This window comes from Odontesthes bonariensis, chromosome 13, assembly GCF_027942865.1.
Source record: "Odontesthes bonariensis isolate fOdoBon6 chromosome 13, fOdoBon6.hap1, whole genome shotgun sequence".
NCBI lineage: Eukaryota > Metazoa > Chordata > Actinopteri > Atheriniformes > Atherinopsidae > Odontesthes > Odontesthes bonariensis.
In genome coordinates this window covers 898298-921239 of record NC_134518.1, presented here as the reverse complement: position 1 = coordinate 921239, position 22942 = coordinate 898298, and the positions used below count along the sequence as shown (strand labels likewise).

Below are 22942 nucleotides of genomic sequence, written 5' to 3'. Positions count from 1 at the left end.
TACTTTCCACGACACGCAATGTTAGATGAAAATCGAGCGCATAATCCGTCTTTTTTTCCCAGCGATTCTGACATTTCACTTTGCTTTGCCTGTCATTGACTCGCTCACAGACCAACATAGCGGAGATCAAGCAGCGCATACCCCAGTTCTGCAACATTGTTGCCAGTGCTACATGGCAAATATCAACATTGTTGCAGACCTGCGCACGTTTCGTTTAGTAATGACGGAGAAAAACGAAGCAGATCAGTGCAGCAGTTGAGCTCACGTGTCCGGGATACAGTTTTTTTTAAACAGATTGCCCGCCGTCCAAGCAACCCAAGCTGACCTTTAAGTGTTTCCGCAAAGTTGTTAGAGCTTATTTCTGAGAATACGTTTCACCTACACAGTTTTATTGAAATGATCAGGTATTTCCCAACAGCAAATGTGCACACCAAGCTGTGGTTCTGTGGAAGCTAGTTTATTGTTGATATTAGACGGTCGCATTTACAACGTTAAACATGGATAATAAGGGAAGATTCAAAGCCATAAAGTGTCCGGACTAGGCAGAGGAGTAAAGCCGAGATAAAGGTAGGCCACTGCATTTTATTTTAACTTCTATTGCTACGACACTGAGTAGGCATATTCTTGTAATATCAGCTGCTGAGGGAGAATGAGACCACAACGAGTAGCATGCAGACGTGTGTGCGTGTGCGGTGCCTATATGCAAAGGTGACGACAGAAACGCGGCACCAAGCTGTGTTAATGCGTTTCTCCTGCCTTGCGGGGAATATACAATGTATCATTATTACTGTGCTGGCTTAAAAAAAGGTATCAGTTCTGTCAGTCGCTTTGTATCTACTGTGCAGTCTTAAAAACTCTTTTAGTTTCTCGAGTTGTTCTGCGCGTGCAAGGAGGTGGGTGGCGGTGGCCTGGACACGCACTGCGGAAGTCCTCTCAGCACCGCGGTGATTGCATTTTGCGGTTATCGCAACAGCCCTAAATGGGAGTTGGAATTGTGGATTGGCTTTATGGTCAATAATTTGTGTGACCGAAGCCTGATAGCTTTTCTAAAGCCTGAAAACTGAGGCTCAGCGAGCAGCCTGCACTGTAACTCGCTGTATGAATGGGCTGAATTGGAACACTTGTTCAGTGGCTGCTGTCTCTTCATACATAACAGACTTCAGAGCTGACTTATTGTATTTCATTGCCCTAAATGTCCATCTGTTCGCACAAATGTGACATTTTTGAAAATATTTTCTTGAGCCCATTTATGACATGAAATCTTGCATACCAATGGTTGATGACCACTTAAGTTTTTCCTCAAAACTCTGAAATATTTTCTTGTCATTGTAAAAAACTAAAAGTTAGGGTGCTTTCACACCAGTGTCGTCCGGGGGACTCAGTTGGATTGGGCGGGGAATGCCCAAAAATGTCACACCTTCATTTGGTTTGGTTCATTTTCACATTGCAAATCTGGAAGCGGACCAAACCACCTGGACGGGAATGCGGGGATAAACTTAATTTGGCCTGGGGGTGGCATATCCCTTTAAAGACCAAACAGCTCTGGTGTGAAAGTGCCCTAAGTTAGAATTACATGACTGACTGTGAAGGGGAGAGAAAGCAATATGAGTCCATAATTTAATGCACTGTATACGGAGCGACATGCTGACTGTATACGGAGCGACACGTTGACTGTATACGGAGCGACACGCTGACTGTATACGGACCGACACGCTGACTGTATACGGAGTGACACGCTGACTGTATACGGAGTGACATGCTGACTGTATACGGAGCGACACGTTGACTGTATACGGAGCGACACGCTGACTGTATACGGAGCGACACGCTGACTGCATACGGAGCGACACGCTGACTGCATACGGAGCGACACGCTGACTGTATACGGACATGCTGACACGCTGACTGTATACGGACATGCTGACACGCTGACTGTATACGGACCGACACGCTGACTGTATACGGACTTGCTGACTGTATACGGAGCGACACGCTGCCTGTATATGGACTGACTTGCTGACTGTATACGGACCGACACGCTGACTGTATATGGACTGACACGCTGACTGTATACGGACCGACACGCTGACTGCATACGGACCGACACGCTGACTGCATACGGAGCGACACGCTGACTGCATACGGAGCGACACGCTGACTGTATACGGACATGCTGACACGCTGACTGTATACGGACCGACACGCTGACTGTATACGGAGCGACACGCTGACTGTATACGAACTTGCTGACTGTATACGGAGCGACACGCTGACTGTATATGGACTGACTTGCTGACTGTATACGGACCGACACGCTGACTGTATATGGACTGACACGCTGACTGTATACGGACCGACACGCTGACTGCATACGGACCGACACGCTGACTGCATACGGACCGACACACTGACTGTATACGGACTTGCTGACTGTATACGGAGCGACACGCTGACTGCATACGGAGCGACACGCTGACTGCATACGGACCGACACGCTGACTGTATATGGACTGACTTGCTGACTGTATACGGACCGACACGCTGACTGTATATGGACTGACACGCTGACTGTATACGGACCGACACGCTGACTGTATACGGACCGACACGCTGACTGCATACGGACCGACACGCTGACTGCATACGGACCGACACGCTGACTGCATACGGACCGACACACTGACTGTATACGGACTTGCTGACTGTATACGGAGCGACACGCTGACTGTATACGGAGCGACACGCTGACTGTATACGGACTGACTTGCTGACTGTATACGGACCGACACGCTGACTGTATACGGAGCGACACGCTGACTGTATACGGAGCGACACGCTGACTGCATACGGAGCGACACGCTGACTGCATACGGACCGACACGCTGACTGTATACGGACATGCTGACACGCTGACTGTATACGGACCGACACGCTGACTGCATACGGACTGACACGCTGACTGTATACGGAGCGACACGCTGACTGTATACGGACATGCTGACACGCTGACTGTATATGGGCTGACACGCTGACTGTATATGGGCTGACACGCTGACTGTATACGGAGCGACACGCTGACTGTATACGGACTTGCTGACTGTATACGGAGCGACACGCTGACTGTATACGGACCGACACGCTGACTGCATACGGACCGACACACTGACTGCATACGGACTTGCTGACACACTGACTGTATACGGAGCGACACGCTGACTGCATACGGAGCGACACGCTGACTGTATACGGACTGACTTGCTGACACGCTGACTGCATACGGAGCGACACGCTGACTGTATACGGAGCGACACGCTGACTGTATACGGACATGCTGACACGCTGACTGTATATGGGCTGACACGCTGACTGTATATGGGCTGACACACTGACTACATACGGACTTGCTGACACGCTGACTGTATACGGAGCGACACGCTGACTGCATACGGACCGACACACTGACTGCATACGGACTTGCTGACACGCTGACTGTATACGGAGCGACACGCTGACTGCATACGGAGCGACACGCTGACTGTATACGGACTGACTTGCTGACACGCTGACTGCATACGGAGCGACACGCTGACTGCATACGGAGCGACACGCTGACTGTATACGGAGCGACACGCTGACTGTATACGGACTTGCTGACTGTATACGGAGCGACACGCTGACTGTATACGGACCGACACGCTGACTGCATACGGACCGACACACTGACTGCATACGGACTTGCTGACACGCTGACTGTATACGGACTGACTTGCTGACACGCTGACTGCATACGGAGCGACACGCTGACTGCATACGGAGCGACACGCTGACTGTATACGGAGCGACACGCTGACTGTATACGGACTTGCTGACTGTATACGGAGCGACACGCTGACTGTATACGGACCGACACGCTGACTGCATACGGACCGACACACTGACTGCATACGGACTTGCTGACACGCTGACTGTATACGGAGCGACACGCTGACTGTATACGGAGCGACACGCTGACTGCATACGGAGCGACACGCTGACTGCATACGGACCGACACGCTGACTGCATACGGACCGACACGCTGACTGCATACGGAGCGACACGCTGACTGCATACGGAGCGACACGCTGACTGTATACGGAGCGACACGCTGACTGCATACGGAGCGACACGCTGACTGCATACGGAGCGACACGCTGACTGCATACGGAGCGACACGCTGACTGTATACGGACATGCTGACACGCTGACTGCATACGGAGCGACACGCTGACTGCATACGGAGCGACACGCTGACTGCATACGGAGCGACACGCTGACTGCATACGGAGCGACACGCTGACTGTATACGGACTGACTTGCTGACACGCTGACTGCATACGGAGCGACACGCTGACTGCATACGGAGCGACACGCTGACTGCATACGGAGCGACACGCTGACTGCATACGGAGCGACACGCTGACTGTATACGGAGCGACACGCTGACTGCATACGGACTGACTTGCTGACACGCTGACTGTATACGGAGCGACACGCTGACTGCATACGGAGCGACACGCTGACTGCATACGGACTGACTTGCTGACACGCTGACTGCATACGGAGCGACACGCTGACTGTATACGGAGCGACACGCTGACTGCATACGGCCTGACTTGCTGACACGCTGACTGCATACGGAGCGACACGCTGACTGCATACGGACTTGCTGACACGCTGACTGTATACGGAGCGACACGCTGACTGTATACGGAGCGACACGCTGACTGTATACGGACTTGCTGACACGCTGACTGTATACGGAGCGACACGCTGACTGTATATGGAGCGACACGCTGACTGTATACGGACTGACTTGCTGACACGCTGACTGTATACGGACCGACACACTGACTGTATACGGACTGACTTGCTGACACGCTGACTGTATACGGACTGACTTGCTGACACGCTGACTGTATACGGACTGACTTGCTGACACGCTGACTGTATACGGACTGACTTGCTGACTGTATACGGACCGACACGCTGACTGTATACGGACCGACACGCTGACTGTATACGGACTGACTTGCTGACACGCTGACTGTATACGGACCGACACGCTGACTGCATACGGACTGACTTGCTGACTGTATACGGACTGACTTGCTGACACGCTGACTGTATACGGACCGACACGCTGACTGCATACGGACTGACTTGCTGACTGTATACGGACCGACACGCTGACTTTATACGGACCGACACGCTGACTGCATACGGACCGACACGCTGACTGCATACGGACCGACACGCTGACTGCATACGGACCGACACGCTGACTGCATACGGGCCGACACGCTGACTGTATACGGACTGACTTGCTGTCACGCTGACTGCATACGGGCCGACACGCTGACTGCATACGGACCGACACGCTGACTGTATACTGACTTGCAGACACGCTGACTGTATACAGACCGACACGCTGACTGCATACGGACTGACTTGCTGACACGCTGACTGTATACGGACCGACACGCTGACTGTATAAGGACTGATTTGCTGACACGCTGACTGTATACGGACCGACACGCTGACTGCATACGGACCGACACGCTGACTGTATACGGGCCGACACGCTGACTGTATACGGACTGACTTGCTGACTGTATACGGACCGACACGCTGACTGTATACGGACTGACTTGCTGACACGCTGACTGTATACGGACCGACACGCTGACTGCATACGGACTGACTTGCTGACTGTATACGGACCGACACGCTGACTGTATACGGACCGACACGCTGACTGTATACGGACCGACACGCTGACTGCATACGGACTGACTTGCTGACTGTATACGGACCGACACGCTGACTGTATACGGACCGACACGCTGACTGCATACGGACCGACACGCTGACTGCATACGGACTGACTTGCTGACACGCTGACTGCATACGGGCCGACACGCTGACTGCATACGGACCGACACGCTGACTGTATACTGACTTGCTGACACGCTGACTGTATACAGACCGACACGCTGACTGCATACGGACTGACTTGCTGACACGCTGACTGTATAAGGACTGATTTGCTGACACGCTGACTGCATACGGACCGACACGCTGACACACTGACTGCATACGGAGCGACACGCTGACTGCATACGGACCGACACGCTGACTGCATACGGACCGACTTGCTGACTGCATACGGACCGACACGCTGACTGCATACGGACCGACACGCTGACTGCATACGGAGCGACACGCTGACTGCATACGGACCGACACGCTGACTGTATACGGACCGACACGCTGACTGCATACGGACTGACTTGCTGACACGCTGACTGTATACGGACCGACACGCTGACTGCATACGGACTGACTTGCTGACTGTATACGGACCGACACGCTGACTGTATACGGACCGACACGCTGACTGCATACGGACCGACACGCTGACTGCATACGGACTGACTTGCTGACACGCTGACTGCATACGGGCCGACACGCTGACTGCATACGGACCGACACGCTGACTGTATACTGACTTGCTGACACGCTGACTGTATACAGACCGACACGCTGACTGCATACGGACTGACTTGCTGACACGCTGACTGTATAAGGACTGATTTGCTGACACGCTGACTGCATACGGACCGACACGCTGACACACTGACTGCATACGGAGCGACACGCTGACTGCATACGGACCGACACGCTGACTGCATACGGACCGACTTGCTGACTGCATACGGACCGACACGCTGACTGCATACGGACCGACACGCTGACTGTATACGGACCGACACGCTGACTGCATACGGACCGAGACGCTGACTGCATACGGACCGACACGCTGACTGCATACGGACCGACACGCTGACTGCATACGGACTGATTTGTTGACACGCTGACTGTATACGGACCGACACGCTGACTGACTGCATACGGACCGACTTGCTGACTGCATACGGACTGACTTGCCGACTGTATACGGACTGACTTGCTGACTGTATACGGACTGACTTGCTGACTGTATACGGACTGACTTGCTGACTGTATACGGACCGACTTGCTGACTGCATACGGACCGACTTGCTGACTGCATACGGACCGACTTGCTGACTGCATATGGACCGACACGCTGACTTTATACGGACCGACACGCTGACTGTATACGGACCGACACGCTGACTGTATACGGACCGACACGCTGACTGCATACGGACCGACACGCTGACTGCATACGGACCGACACGCTGACTGCATACGGGCCGACACGCTGACTGTATACGGACTGACTTGCTGTCACGCTGACTGCATACGGGCCGACACGCTGACTGTATACTGACTTGCAGACACGCTGACTGTATACAGACCGACACGCTGACTGCATACGGACTGACTTGCTGACACGCTGACTGTATACTGACTTGCAGACACGCTGACTGCATACGGGCCGACACGCTGACTGTATACTGACTTGCAGACACGCTGACTGCATACGGACCGACACGCTGACTGTATACTGACTTGCAGACACGCTGACTGTATACAGACCGACACGCTGACTGCATACGGACTGACTTGCTGACACGCTGACTGTATACGGACCGACACGCTGACTGTATAAGGACTGATTTGCTGACACGCTGACTGTATACGGACCGACACGCTGACTGCATACGGACCGACACGCTGACTGTATACGGGCCGACACGCTGACTGTATACGGACTGACTTGCTGACTGTATACGGACCGACACGCTGACTGTATACGGACTGACTTGCTGACTGCATACGGACTGACTTGCTGACTGTATACGGACCGACACGCTGACTGTATACGGACTGACTTGCTGACACGCTGACTGCATACGGACCGACACGCTGACTGTATACGGGCCGACACGCTGACTGTATACGGACTGACTTGCTGACTGTATACGGACCGACACGCTGACTGTATACGGACTGACTTGCTGACACGCTGACTGTATACGGACCGACACGCTGACTGCATACGGACTGACTTGCTGACTGTATACGGACCGACACGCTGACTGTATACGGACCGACACGCTGACTGTATACGGACCGACACGCTGACTGCATACGGACCGACACGCTGACTGCATACGGACCGACACGCTGACTGCATACGGACCGACACGCTGACTGCATACGGACCGACACGCTGACTGCATACGGAGCGACACGCTGACTGCATACGGACCGACACGCTGACTGCATACGGACCGACACGCTGACTGCATACGGACCGACACGCTGACTGTATACGGACCGACACGCTGACTGTATACGGACCGACACGCTGACTGTATACGGACTGACTTGCTGACACGCTGACTGTATACGGACCGACACGCTGACTGCATACGGACTGACTTGCTGACACGCTGACTGTATACGGACCGACACGCTGACTGCATACGGACTGACTTGCTGACTGTATACGGACCGACACGCTGACTGCATACGGACCGACACGCTGACTGCATACGGACTGACTTGCTGACACGCTGACTGCATACGGGCCGACACGCTGACTGCATACGGACCGACACGCTGACTGTATACTGACTTGCTGACACGCTGACTGTATACAGACCGACACGCTGACTGCATACGGACTGACTTGCTGACACGCTGACTGTATAAGGACTGATTTGCTGACACGCTGACTGCATACGGACCGACACGCTGATACGCTGACTGCATACGGAGCGACACGCTGACTGCATACGGACCGACACGCTGACTGCATACGGACCGACACGCTGACTGCATACGGACCGACACGCTGACTGCATACGGACTGACTTGCTGACTGCATACGGACCGACACGCTGACTGCATACGGACTGACTTGCTGACTGCATACGGACCGACACGCTGACTGTATACTGACTTGCTGACACGCTGACTGTATACAGACCGACACGCTGACTGCATACGGACTGACTTGCTGACACGCTGACTGTATAAGGACTGATTTGCTGACACGCTGACTGCATACGGACCGACACGCTGATACGCTGACTGCATACGGAGCGACACGCTGACTGCATACGGACCGACACGCTGACTGCATACGGACCGACACGCTGACTGCATACGGACCGACACGCTGACTGCATACGGACCGACACGCTGACTGCATACGGACCGACACGCTGACTGCATACGGACTGACTTGCTGACACGCTGACTGTATACGGACCGACACACTGACTGCATACGGACTGACTTGCTGACTGTATACGGACCGACACGCTGACTGCATACGGACCGACACGCTGACTGCATACGGACTGACTTGCTGACACGCTGACTGCATACGGGCCGACACGCTGACTGCATACGGACCGACACGCTGACTGTATACTGACTTGCTGACACGCTGACTGTATACAGACCGACACGCTGACTGCATACGGACTGACTTGCTGACACGCTGACTGTATAAGGACTGATTTGCTGACACGCTGACTGCATACGGACCGACACGCTGATACGCTGACTGCATACGGAGCGACACGCTGACTGCATACGGACCGACACGCTGACTGCATACGGACCGACTTGCTGACTGCATACGGACCGACTTGCTGACTGCATACGGACCGACACGCTGACTGCATACGGACCGACACGCTGACTGCATACGGACCGACACGCTGACTGCATACGGACCGACACGCTGACTGCATACGGACCGACACGCTGACTGCATACGGACCGACACGCTGACTGCATACGGACTGATTTGTTGACACGCTGACTGTATACGGACCGACACGCTGACTGACTGCATACGGACCGACTTGCTGACTGCATACGGACTGACTTGCCGACTGTATACGGACTGACTTGCTGACTGTATACGGACTGACTTGCTGACTGTATACGGACTGACTTGCTGACTGTATACGGACCGACTTGCTGACTGCATACGGACCAACTTGCTGACTGCATACGGACCGACTTGCTGACTGCATACGGACTGACTTGCTGACTGTATATGGTGGTATTCTCATTCAAACACACATACAAGCTGTGTCTTCACTTGCTTGTATCATGACTGACCTCTGGTGAGGTGTGCTGCAAACTGCAACGCATCACACTAACAGAACTCTCTGTCACTTTGAAACAATCTGTTCCACTAATGCTGGCCTAACCGTGGCAGGTTCTCAGCCTAAACGTAAAGATAAAGCACAGAGAATATGAGTTGGATCCCCTGGAGCTGTCCGACAGGAGCAAACCTCTAGGGGTTTTAAGTGGGGTTTATTTCTGCCATATATGCAACAAAAAAACATTGACTCAAAGGTTTCTAAACATTGGCACAAATGGTTTGTGATTATTAAAAGGTCAACATGAGAACACACAATATATCTCTGCATTGTTTGTACTTGTTAGATGGAACACTGTGTCCCTTTTCCAAACTGAAACGAGCGTTTTCACCATGATGTGTGCGTAGTGGAGGGTGTTACAAAAGTGAAATAACTTTTTTCCCAAATGATTGTGCTCTGTGCTTTAGAAACACTGGCCATGAAGGGTTTAACCCTCAATTGTCTGGGCAAGAAGGAGGAGGCCTACGAGCTGGTGAGACGAGGTCTGCGCAACGACCTCAAGAGCCATGTCTGTATCCTTTCACCTCGGAGGCTCCAGGCTGACGTCCAGTTGAACAGTTTGAGAGCTCGTTTGACTTGTTTCTCTTTGTTGTTCATTTGTAAAACACCTGGATAGTTTTCTTTCTGAATTTGCATACCCTGGAAGGCTGGCATGTGTATGGCCTGCTGCAGCGTTCAGATAAGAAATATGACGAGGCCATCAAGTGTTACCGCAACGCTCTAAAGTGGGACAAGGACAACCTGCAGATCCTCAGAGACCTCTCCCTGCTGCAGATCCAGATGAGAGACCTGGAGGGATACAGGGTGAGAAATCCCACAGAGATCACATGGGTTTGTCAGTTAAATCACAAAGCAGCTGGATTCTCGGCAGACTTCTTAGAAAATCCATCTTGCCTGACTCCAGCATTTGGACCAAACAGTTCTTAGAGCTCTTTGAGGGTTATGGAGTCTGGGGAGCTTATTGAAGGACAAAATGGCTTAGAGGTTGCATTTGCTGTACAAACAGGGACAATGGAATAGTGTACAGCCTGCAGGGTGGTAAGTGAGTCTCTATCACGTCATAATGCCTCATTTGCCTTTAAGCTTTAAACCCTGAGCTTCACTGTCAGTTACAGGCTAAAGCTCAGAATGGTTCCTTATGAGTCATCTGTCACCGATCTTTACTGGTGCGTGTGTTCTCTTTAAGTGTTGGGTTGTGGTGTGGGGAAAGCTGCTCACAGTTGGCTCTGTTCAGAAGCAGCTGAGAAGCTGAGAAGACTCTGTTATGTTCTTACAGTTTTAAAAAGGAGAGAAAACTGTCCTGAAGTCAAAGCTGCTTTTATCACTCACTCGTGTCCTCTTATTCACCCTGAAAATAATCTGCCGCTTGGAATTATGGGACAAAGTGATGCCATTTCTTTTCTAAAGGATGCTCCTGTGTTTGTTAAGCTAAAGGAGGAACTGAAGCGCCTTTCCTTAGTATTTAGAGAATTTAAGCAGCTCTTGTCATGACTGCTGCTTCCTGGTCTTTTCACCCATTGACGAACCGTTCAAAGCAATAAACACTGTTCCACCAGAGCCTGGTTGGGAGCCAGCAGCGGAACTGCTTTTCCTCTGAGAATAGTTTGAACGAGCCTGATGGTTCATGTGATTACCAGCATTTTCTTCCAAAGCGCTGCGCTGGTGGATCTTTGAGATGAGGGATCTGATTAAGCAGGCAGCAGCAGAGAAGGTGCCTGGGTGCATGGAGGTTGGCTGTGCCAGCCAGTTCTAACCCCCCTGCGCTGCTGAAGATGGAAGGTTCCACGGTGACGATGGACAGCGGTTGCTATGACGAAATGACATTTGTGATTCTCGTCTTTCTCTCCAGGAAACCCGATACCAGCTGCTGCAGCTGCGCCCGGCCCAGCGGGCCTCATGGATCGGATACGCAGTAGCATATCACCTGCTGGAGGATTTTGAGATGGCTGCTAAGATTGTTGAGGAGTTCCGCAAAACCCAACAGGTAAACTGATCCATACTGGTAAAGTATTAGTGAAACACTTTCTCTGTGAAACGGTTGGGATGGAAAGGTAAAAAGCTGACTTGTTATATTAGTTCTTCCGATGATATGGATGTGACCTTTGAACTGTCTGACACTGCCTGGCTGCATCTCTTCCTGCTGCAGACGCGTTAGCTCCAAGCTGTGGACATGCTGCTGCTCTCAGTGGAATTCCATCAGTGCACCTAAACAGTATAGGGTGTGCTTGATGGCTGTTGTTGTGTTGAACCAGTGTTTCCTGTTTTTTTACATTCAGAACAAACAATATATGGCTCTCCTGTCTTTGCAACGTCTCAGCCACATAAAGTGTGAGGTACTGCTGTGTGCTCACCTGAAAAGTGGGACAGTAAAGGATGTGAACGATCCTGCACGTACTCATTTTCTTCTCATGACTTTAGTTGTGATTTGGTGCTATATAACTAAAATGGGATTGAGTATGGTTGAGTAGTGCTTATGTCACATACAGGATGAAATGTAGAGCATTCTAAAGGAATCCCACCCTTTGAAACATCCCTGCACACAGCTTGGGAGAGAGCGTAAGATCCAGTGCAACAGGAGCTGAACATGCATCAGTATCAGTGCTCCCTTCATATTCTGAATCTCTCTTTGTTCCGTGTGTGTGTTCCTGCTCAGACATCTCCAGACAAGGTGGACTACGAGTACAGTGAGCTGCTGCTCTATCAGAACCAGGTTCTGAGGGAGGCCGGCCTGCACAAGGAGGCCCTCGATCACCTCAACAACTATGAAAAACAAATGTGTGACAAACTGGCCGTGGAGGAGACCAGAGGTGGGCTCACACAGCCGTGCTGCCCAGGCTGCCATGGTTTGGTTGCCATGGTTAACAGCTGTTGCTGTTAGAAATGATAAGCGTTCACTGCGGTCCCTCCTGTTGCACCAGTGGAACATATTTGATCAGTTTTGATGGCGTGCGTGTGCGTATTTGCAGGAGAGCTGCTGCTGAAGCTGGAGAGGCCTGAGGAGTCTTCAGAGGTCTACAGAAGACTGCAGGAGAGGAACCCAGAAAACTGGGCCTATTACCAGGGCCTGGAAAATGCCTTAAAGCCAGGTGAGCACTTCCTAATCATAGCAACCCCTGTGTGAGCTGCATCACAGGAGCACTTATTGTGGCTTTGCTGCTTTCTCTTGGTTCATCACTAAAGTCAGAATTGTTTCTGGGTCTGTAGAAAGGTTGTCAAAAAATCTTCAATACCAGTAAAAATACTAATTAGATGGTCATTTGGAACGGCATCAGTGCCAACAACATTGTGCTCCAGCTGGCTTAGGTTCTGCTGAACAAAGTGCATATCAGACATGATGTGTTCAGGCACTGATGAGTCCCCACGCAGCTCAGCACAGCAGCATCTATTCTATCTTATCATCAGTCAAAATAAATAAATAAATAATTAACATAGAACATAACTGTTGTCAGAGAGACTGATATTGGTTAACATGTCATGGTTAGACCAAAAGTTCTCCCTCAGACTGCAAGTGCTGTTTTAATGCAAAGGAGAATTGCACACAAATCATTTAAATCTGAGAGATGCTATCACCAATAGAAGACATTACCATTAGCGTACATCACACTGCTGTCATTTTGAGCCTGTTCAGGTTAGTGGGAAAAATTACTGCCTTGACTTCGCTATTTCAACATAGTTTGGCTCATATGTAGTAAGAGCAATCCTCAGACACTCATGCAACTTCTCATTGGTCATGGAGCAACGTGCCCTTGTTTTTGGTTAACAAGGTTTGGACCAAAAGCTCTCTGCACCCTCAGACTGCAAGTGCTGTTTTGAAGCAAAGGAGGATTGCACATACACCATTTCCAACTGAAAGCTGCTCGCATCAATAGAAGACATTACCTTTTTTACTTTTGCACAAAAGTCTACCTCAGGTTTGATAGAAAAGGGGTCACGTGCAAAGTGCAATACCTCAATGGGAATGTTGAACCCTTGGAATCTCTCAGTAAAGTTCTCAGTCAGTTTTGTCATGAAATGTGTCATGATGGGCGTTATCCGTGCCTCAGGTGCGATGTTCATGAATCCACGCAGTCGTGGAAAGTGCAGCAATCCTGTTGCCGTTAGGTCTGTTGTGAAAATGGTTAGCCTTGTTTTGAAAGCACAAAGCTTCTCAACCAAATCAGCAATAGACTTTTCTCGTCCCTGCAGTTCAAGATTCAGGGTGTTCAAGTGTTTGAAAATGTCACACAGAAAGTACACTTCTGCCATGAACTGTTCATCCAACATGCGCTCCAGGAGGTTTGTGTTTCCACACGCCAAGAAAAGACACAATCTCCTGGTGGAGCTCACAGAAACGCTCCAAAACATTTCCCTTGCTAAGCCACCTGACACCGTTATGAACAAGCAAGTCTGTGTGTTCCGCAAACATGTCGGTAAGCATCATACGGAAAAGGCGGTGTTGTAGGCTGGAGGTTGAACGGATGAAATTCACAATGTTCATGACAGTGTCCATGGTGTTTTTCAGATCAGCGCTCAGCTTTGCACACAACACAGACTGATGAATGATGCAGTGTAAAAACTGCATGTTTGATAGCCTCGCTGTCAGCCCGTGTAATCTACCAATCATAGCTGGAGCGCCATCAGTGACCAAAAGGCAAACTTTCTGTAAATTCAGTTCACGCTCGTTAAAAAAATGTGACAATGTTTTGAAACATGGCCTCACCTGTGGTGTGTCCCTCCATCGGAATAAGCCCCAACAGTTCCTCTCTAAAGCGCACTCCATCGTGAAATCTGACATAAATGCATAGCTGAGCCATGTCAGTACAGTCGGTGGATTCATCCACAGCGATGCTCATAACAGCAGTTTTTTTTTTTTTTTTTTAGGTTATCCAAAAGCTTCCTTGAGACATCCTTTGTGAGTAATTCCACTCTGCGAAGAGTTGATGTGTCCGAGAGAGGCACTCTTTTAATGGATGAGGTTGTAGTGCTCTCAACACTGACGGCATAATTCACTTTCTTATATGTGTTCTGTTATCTGTTATGTTGTTGGTTCATCGTCTTTAATGTTATGATGCATTTAATAGTTGCGGTCTCTTTAAGAGATCCGGTGACGTTTCATGATAACAGCTGTTCTGTTGATGCGCGAGCTGTCAGTTGGAACTCTGTTTTTGTCAGTTAATAAACGCGACTCACAGAGTCTTAATGTGAGAAGTTTTCGGCTCATCTTTTCGCCTAAAGGCAACTTCCACACTGGTGACCCCGACGTTTGTTTACTGGACGTATCCAGATCGCCATGACCGCAAACGCTGTGTCTCTCAAGCTCCCCGAATTCTGGGAATCGTCTTCTTCTGCCTGGTTCGCTCAGACTGAGGCACAGTTTGCCTTGCGTCAGATAACGGCCGACGAAACGAAATACTACTGTGTGGTATCTGCTCTCGGAAGTTCTACGGCATCGAGAGTAGTGAGCCTTCTTAAACGTCCTCCTCTGACGAGAAAGTATGAAACTCTGAAAGAATACTTACTGAAAACATTCGAACTATCTGACACAGAGAGGGCTAGCAGGCTTTTCTCTCTTCAAGGGCTCGGTGACAGCAAGCCCTCAGAGCTAATGGACCGAATGCTCGATCTGCTAGGTGACAACAAGCCAGATTTCCTTTTCCTCCACCTTTTCCTGCGCCAACTGCCTGCTCATGTGAGAGCTGCTTTGGCCAACACTGCCAGCACTGATTGTAGAGAACTGGCTGCTGAGGCTGACAAGTGTTTCCTGGCTAGTCAACAGCCCTGCGCAGCTGCCCTTCTTCCTGCTGGTGCTGTTGCTGTATCAGAAATATCCGATGATCACATGCTCATCGCAGCAGCAGCCCCGCGTCGGCAGCTTCAGTGGAGCGGGAAACGCCAAGGCCGGCGCTCACTAGTGGCCGTGAGCGTCGGCCATGCCGGCGGGCTGCTCTTCATCCACGACTCCATCTCTGGCCGGCGATTCCTCTGCGACACAGGGGCACAGCGGAGTCTACTTCCTGCTTCACAGGTGGACGTGGTGGCTGACACCCACGGCCCCCCCATGGAAGCCGCCAATGGAAGCCCTATCTGTACATACGGCACAAGGCATGTTGAACTGTGTTTTGACGGCCAATGCTTCGGCTGGGACTTTGTGACTGCCAAAGTCGCTGTTCCCCTCTTAGGATCAGATTTTTTGTGTGCATTTGGACTGTTAGTGGACGTTAAAAATCAGCGCTTGATCGACGCCGTCACTTTCTGTTCTTATGCCTGCGCGCTCAGCGACTCTGGTGCAGAACACCTCTCCAGCCTGCTCTCTGTCACGGACAGTTTCCAACGGCTGCTCGCCGAGTTTCCAGCACTCACCCAGCCCACTTTCTCCTCTTCTACAGCCAAGCACGGTGTAGAGCACCACATCGACACCACTGGCTCACCTGTGTACGCCCGCGCTCGACGCCTTGAGCCAAACAAGCTTGCCGTAGCCAAGACAGAGTTCGAGTCCATGGAGCGCCTGGGGATTGTTCAACGCTCCAACAGTCCTTGGGCCTCTCCCCTACACCTCGTCCCCAAACCAGGGGGGGGCTGGCGTCCTTGCGGGGACTACCGACGGCTCAACGACGCGACAACGCCTGACCGCTACCCAGTGCCTCACATCCAGGATTTTTCAGCGCACCTGGCTGGTAAGGTCATGTTTTCGAAGGTGGACCTGATCAGAGGATACCATCAAGTGCCCGTACACCCTCGCGACATTCCAAAAACAGCTGTAATCACACCGTTTGGTTTGTTTGAGTTCCTGCGCACACCATTTGGGCTCAAAAATGCTGCTCAAACATTCCAGCGGCTCATGGACTCTGTGTTACGGGATCTGCCTTTTCTGTTTGTGTACCTTGACGACATCCTCGTGGCCAGTTCATCACCTCCAGAGCACCTTTCGCACCTTCGCACTCTGTTCGAGCGACTTACCGAGCACGGGCTCATCATCAATCCAGCCAAGTGCGAGTTCGGTCGGTCCACCATAGACTTTCTGGGGCACAGAGTCACGAAGGACGGGGTTGTTCCCCTTCCGTCAAAAGTGGAGGCCATCACCACTTTTCCACACCCAGTCACTGTCAGAGCCTTACAGGAGTTCCTTGGCATGGTTAACTTTTACCACCGTTTTCTCCCCAGGGCTGCCCAAACCATGCATCCCCTGTACGAGGCTCCGAAAGGTGCCAAGCCTAAGCACACTGTGGACTGGAACCCGGAAAGAGACAAGGCTTTTGTGGACGCTAAGACAGCCCTGGCTAAGGCTGCCATGTTGGCCCATCCCGCCTCCTCTGCCCCAATCGCACTTACCACGGACGCCTCGGACTACGCGGTCGGTGCGGTTTACGAGCAGTGGGTGGGTAATGCTTGGCAGCCTCTCGCCTTTTTCAGCAGGCAGTTACGTCCCAGTGAACGGAAGTATAGCACTTTCGACCGGGAGCTACTTGGAGTGTACCTCGCCATCCGACACTTTCGTTCACTGCTGGAAGGACGCCAGTTCACCGTTTTTGTGGACCACAAGCCTCTGACCTTTGCCATGTCCAAAGTCACTCAGCCATGGTCCGGCAGGCAACAGCGGCAGCTGACTTACATCTCAGAGTTCACGACGGACATTGCACACCTTTCTGGGAAGCACAACCAGGTTGCAGACTGCCTCTCCCGTGCTGTTGCGGGGGCGGTCCACCTCGGTTTGGACTATGGCAGCATGGCAACGGAGCAGGCCACAGACCCGGACGTGCAGGCTTGTCGTTCATCCGCTACTGGGCTGCAGCTTCAGGATGTGGCATTCGACGACGCTGGCACCACTCTGCTTTGCGACATCTCTATGGGCTCCCCTAGGCCTGTTGTGCCTGCGAAGTGGAGGCGGCCTGTTTTCGACGCCATCCATAGCCTCTCACACCCCGGAACCAAGGCCTCACAACGGCTGGTGGCAGCAAAGTTTGTGTGGCACGGACTTAAAAAGGACGTGAGGGACTGGGCGAACACCTGTGTGGAGTGCCAACGTGCCAAAGTACACCGCCACACCAAAGCGCCACTGGAAAAATTTCAAGTGCCTGAACGACGTTTCGACCACGTCAACATCGACCTAGTTGGCCCACTTCCACCCTCGCAGGGTTACACTCATGTACTCACTATGGTCGACAGGACCACACGGTGGGCAGAGGCTGTTCCACTGTTATCCATAACATCAGCGGACGTGGCACGGGCATTTATTGGCACTTGGGTGTCCCGTTTTGGTGCCCCTTCAGACATCTCGTCAGACCGTGGCGCACAGTTTACTTCCGAGCTTTGGAACGCTGTCGCAGAGAGCTTGGGAGTTAAACTCCACCGCACCACGGCCTACCACCCTCAGAGCAATGGCCTCTGTGAACGATTTCACAGGTCCACGAAAGCCTCCCTGCGTGCCAGCCTGAAGGACAGTTCCTGGGCTGACAAGCTCCCATGGGTCATGCTGGGCATCAGGACAGCGCCGAAGGAAGACCTCCAGGCCTCCTCCGCAGAGCTGATCTACGGGTCCCCGGGGATTTCGTCCCCAGCACCACGACCCCTTGGTCAGCCACACTCCAGCGCTCCAGCTTGTTAGACAATGCCAAGCTGTTTGCTCCACTTGCTACCTCCTGCCATGGTCTGCCAAACTCTCACGTCCCCATTGGCCTACAGTCTGCTGGGTATGTTTTCATTCGTGTGGATGGGCACCGCGGACCTCTCCGTCCGCCTTACGAGGGCCCTTTCCGTGTTGTGGAAACTGGGGACAAGCACTTTGTGGTGGACATTGGGGGCAAACCGGAGTGTATTTCTGTGGACCGCCTTAAACCAGCTCACCTTGATCTGGCCAGGCCAGTTGAGTTGGCGCAGCCCCCAAAACGGGGACGGCCTCTGACTAGGCCCCCCCTTTCCGTTCCTCCTGCCCCTCGACCATGCCGCAGGGGAGCCCCACAGACAGCCACTGAGGGGGCGGTTCCGCACTCTCAAATTCGGCGGAGCCGCACTGGACGTTTGATTCGCCCCCCACGCCGTTGATATTTTTTTTTATCAGGTTTTCTGTTAGAGTGAATTCTGGGGGGGCATGTGTAGTGCTCTCAACACTGACGGCATAATTCACTTTCTTATATGTGTTCTGTTATCTGTTATGTTGTTGGTTCATCGTCTTTAATGTTATGATGCATTTAATAGTTGCGGTCTCTTTAAGAGATCCGGTGACGTTTCATGATAACAGCTGTTCTGTTGATGCGCGAGCTGTCAGTTGGAACTGTCAGTTTTTGTCAGTTGGAACTGTGAGTTTTTGGTCAGTTAATAAACGCGACTCACAGAGTCTTACTGTGAGAAGTTTTCGGCTCATCTTTTCGCCTAAAGGCAACTTCCACAAGGTGACGCTTTCCTTTACTTTTTCATCAATGACAGCGAGCATACAATCTTTAACTGTCTCCGCCTCGGTAAACGGCCTCTTCTGTCTTGTTAGTGTCCAGGCTACACCAAGGGATGCTATCATAGCTCTCTCGTTCCGTCCAAAAGCGACCAAGGGCGGCCTGACCATGTTGAAATGATGCTCGAAGACGCTGTACTTTGCTTCGCCGTTCATCCGAGCCCTCTGGAAAACGATCCGAAAACGAGCCGTGGTGTGACTTGTAGTGCCGCTTCAAGTTGTATTCTTTCATAACAGAGATGCATTCGTTGCACAGTAAACAGACCAGTTTAGTACTGGTCACAGCAGGCAAAAAAAAAATATTTATCTTCGGTTTTGAGAGCGCCATGCTGGTGCTGACCTCTTTCACCCTTGAGCCCCGGCAACTGCAGAAGCAGCGCTGGGATTGGTGCAATGGGCTGTATTTGGTTGCTTGGCTATGCATCACGATAGTTACAAGTTAGATCCAGATCAAAACCGTTGTTGTCTCGCGGGCCACAAAAAATTTCAAGTGGGCCGTATCCGGCCTGCCCTGAAGCATCTACTGGGACAGTCCCTCCAGGACTCCCTCAGGTGGTCTTTCTCCACACTGATGCTGCTCAGAGTTCTTTTGGCAGCATTAGGCAGGTGGTCATAATGTTGTGGCTGACTATATATGCTGGCCTCTAACTTTGTGAAAGTTGACTGAATAATAAATGTATGTGAAATTTCTCATTTGTAGTGGTTCTTCCTGAGACTGAGTTTATGTGAAAAGAATGACCTTCTCTGCAGAAGGGATCAAACACGAGCTCATTTTCCAGTTTAGTGCTGGTTGGCACATAGATTGTTTTTCTTTTCTCCTTCTCCTCTTTGGTTTCTCCTTCTGACACAACATGTACTGTGTGTCTGTTTCCAGGCAGCGCAGAGGAGCGTCTTAAGATCTATGAGGAGTCCTGGGTGAAGTTCCCTAAAGGTTTGGTTCCTCGCAGACTGCCTCTGAACTTCCTCACAGGTAATCACAGCACACCCTGCACCACCACCTGCAGTCAGTGATACAGTTCTGTTACTGAGATTTGTGCTCATGAAGAGGGGGGAAAAGCTAATGGACTTACCCCACTCACTCCACCCTTTGAGTGTGTGTGACATGGTCATGCAAGAGAGGACGAGTGGCCTTGAGTTAGGGCTGGGCCATATGGGAAAATATCACATATGTTTTTTTTACATCATTCCATATCGATACATGTCACCATATAAAAGAAATCCCTATTTTGTGCATTTGAAATGTTCCCTGTTACTCTTAACTGAGGTTTGAAGATATCAGAAGGTTCATTGCTCGACAGCATTTGCAGTGCACACTACTCTGTTTCATGTCGGACTTCAAAAAACCAAAATACCTCCACAGCACCGAACCTTTGGGGCCTTCTTTTTAACAATGTCATCAACATTCTCATCCCTGACGCCTCGGCTGCGTCCTCCGTCCTTTCTTCTCAGGCAGCACTGGTTTCCTTTCTTTATACGCTGCAGCAGCACAAACACGCCACGACCAGCTGCTGGCATGGCTCTATTCCAGCCACGTGATTGGTTCAGCGCGGCGCAGCTCTCGTTGTCATTGGCTGTTGGTATTGTCTGTCAAAAGATGGAGGAATGTAATCTATGGAAAAGTATCTGGACCATGTTTCATGTGGAGGAAAAGTTCTTCCTGGATAGCTGTGGATTATTGGCCCAGCCTCAGCTTGAGTTATATAGAATTTTTATATATATATATATATATATATATATATATATATAGCGAGGCTGAGAAGTTCCGTTTTCATGGGTTTTTGTTTTCCCAAATGTTCATCTTCTTGATTGGAAGTCTAATTGTTTCACTTGATATGTGTTGTGGTGGCAAACAGTGTCCAGTGTTTCAGTACAGAATGAAATGAATTAAAACAGAAGAGTAGTTCCCTGGTTCCCTGCAGGCTGAACCAGGTGCTGCCAGCTCACTCTGCAGAGTCTACACTCATGCAGTGCACAACATAGACTGTGGAGGAGTACGCCACATTATAAAAGGCCAAAATAAAGACTGAGGCTGAGCACTGGTAGCAGGAGGTTTAAAGTGGGCCTCAGCCAACGACTCATCTGACCAAAGATATGTCAGCACTGCCTACTGAGCAGCTGCTGGTGGAAGACCAGAGTTGAGCATGGAGAGGCTGGCATGTCAACCTTCATGTCAGGGTGTCGCCCCGGTTACCACTGCTGGATTATCATTGGTGGGATCAGCAGCTGGCTGCAGTAGGAATATAGCCTACACTGCTCCAAAAAATAAAGGGAACACTAAAAATAACACTTCCTAAATCTCAATGAATGAAATATTCCAGATGAAAATGGTTCTTCATCACATAGTGGAATGTGATGAGGACAAAGTAACATAAAAATGATCAATGTGAATCAGAATTATCATCCCATGGAGCTCTGGATTTGGAATCCTACTCAAATAAAAGTGGAAAATCACATCACAGGCTGATCCAACAGTGGAAACTCCTCCAGACAAGTCACCTCCACCTGCCTGTGTGGCCTCCACCTGCCTGTGTGACCTCCACCTGCCTGTGTGACCTCCACCTGCCTGTGTGGCCTCCACCTGCCTGTGTGGCCTCCACCTGCCTGTGTGACCTCCACCTGCCTGTGTGACCTCTACCTGCCTGTATGACCTCCACCTGCCTGTGTGACCTCCACCTGCCTGGATCCCCCTGGATGAAAGCATCAGTCAGCTCCTGGTGCAACGTGGTGTTGCCTGGTGTGCCGGCCTGTCTCCTGGTGTGCCGGCCTGTCTCCTGGTGTGCCGGCCTGTCTCCTGGTGTGCCGGCCTGTCTCCTGGTGTGCCGGCCTGTCTCCTGGGGTGCCGGCCTGTCTCCTGGGGTGCCGGCCTGTCTCCTGGTGTGCCGGCCTGTCTCCTGGGGTACCGGCCTGTCTCCTGGTGTGCCGGCCTGTCTCCTGGTGTGCCGGCCTGTCTCCTGGTGTGCCGGCCTGTCTCCTGGGGTGCCGGCCTGTCTCCTGGGGTGCCGGCCTGTCTCCTGGTGTGCCAACCTGTCTCCTGGGGTGCCGGCCTGTCTCCTGGGGTGCCGGCCTGTCTCCTGGTGTGCCGGCCTGTCTCCTGGGGTACCGGCCTGTCTCCTGGTGTGCCGGCCTGTCTCCTGGGTACCGGCCTGTCTCCTGGTGTACCGGCCTGTCTCCTGGGGTACCGGCCTGTCTCCTGGGGTACCGGCCTGTCTCCTGGGGTACCGGCCTGTCTCCTGGTGTGCCGGCCTGTCTCCTGGTGTGCCGGCCTGTCTCCTGGTGTGCCGGCCTGTCTCCTGGGGTGCCGGCCTGTCTCCTGGTGTGCCGGCCTGTCTCCTGGTGTGCCAACCTGTCTCCTGGTGTGCCGGC

The 22942-nt window shown here is 51.7% G+C and overlaps 1 protein-coding gene across 1 annotated transcript in view; it reads left to right on the top strand.

Annotated features, from left to right (window-relative positions):
- LOC142397434 (N-alpha-acetyltransferase 15, NatA auxiliary subunit-like) overlaps positions 1-22942 on the top strand; it is a 39063-nt gene that overhangs the window by 2082 nt on the left and 14039 nt on the right. Inside the window, exons 3-8 of the mRNA XM_075480783.1 lie at positions 10566-10670; positions 10805-10962; positions 12008-12142; positions 12812-12965; positions 13125-13244; positions 20454-20549. Of these exons, the coding sequence (XP_075336898.1) occupies positions 10566-10670; positions 10805-10962; positions 12008-12142; positions 12812-12965; positions 13125-13244; positions 20454-20549 (768 nt within the window). The remainder of the gene's footprint in view (positions 1-10565; positions 10671-10804; positions 10963-12007; positions 12143-12811; positions 12966-13124; positions 13245-20453; positions 20550-22942) is intronic.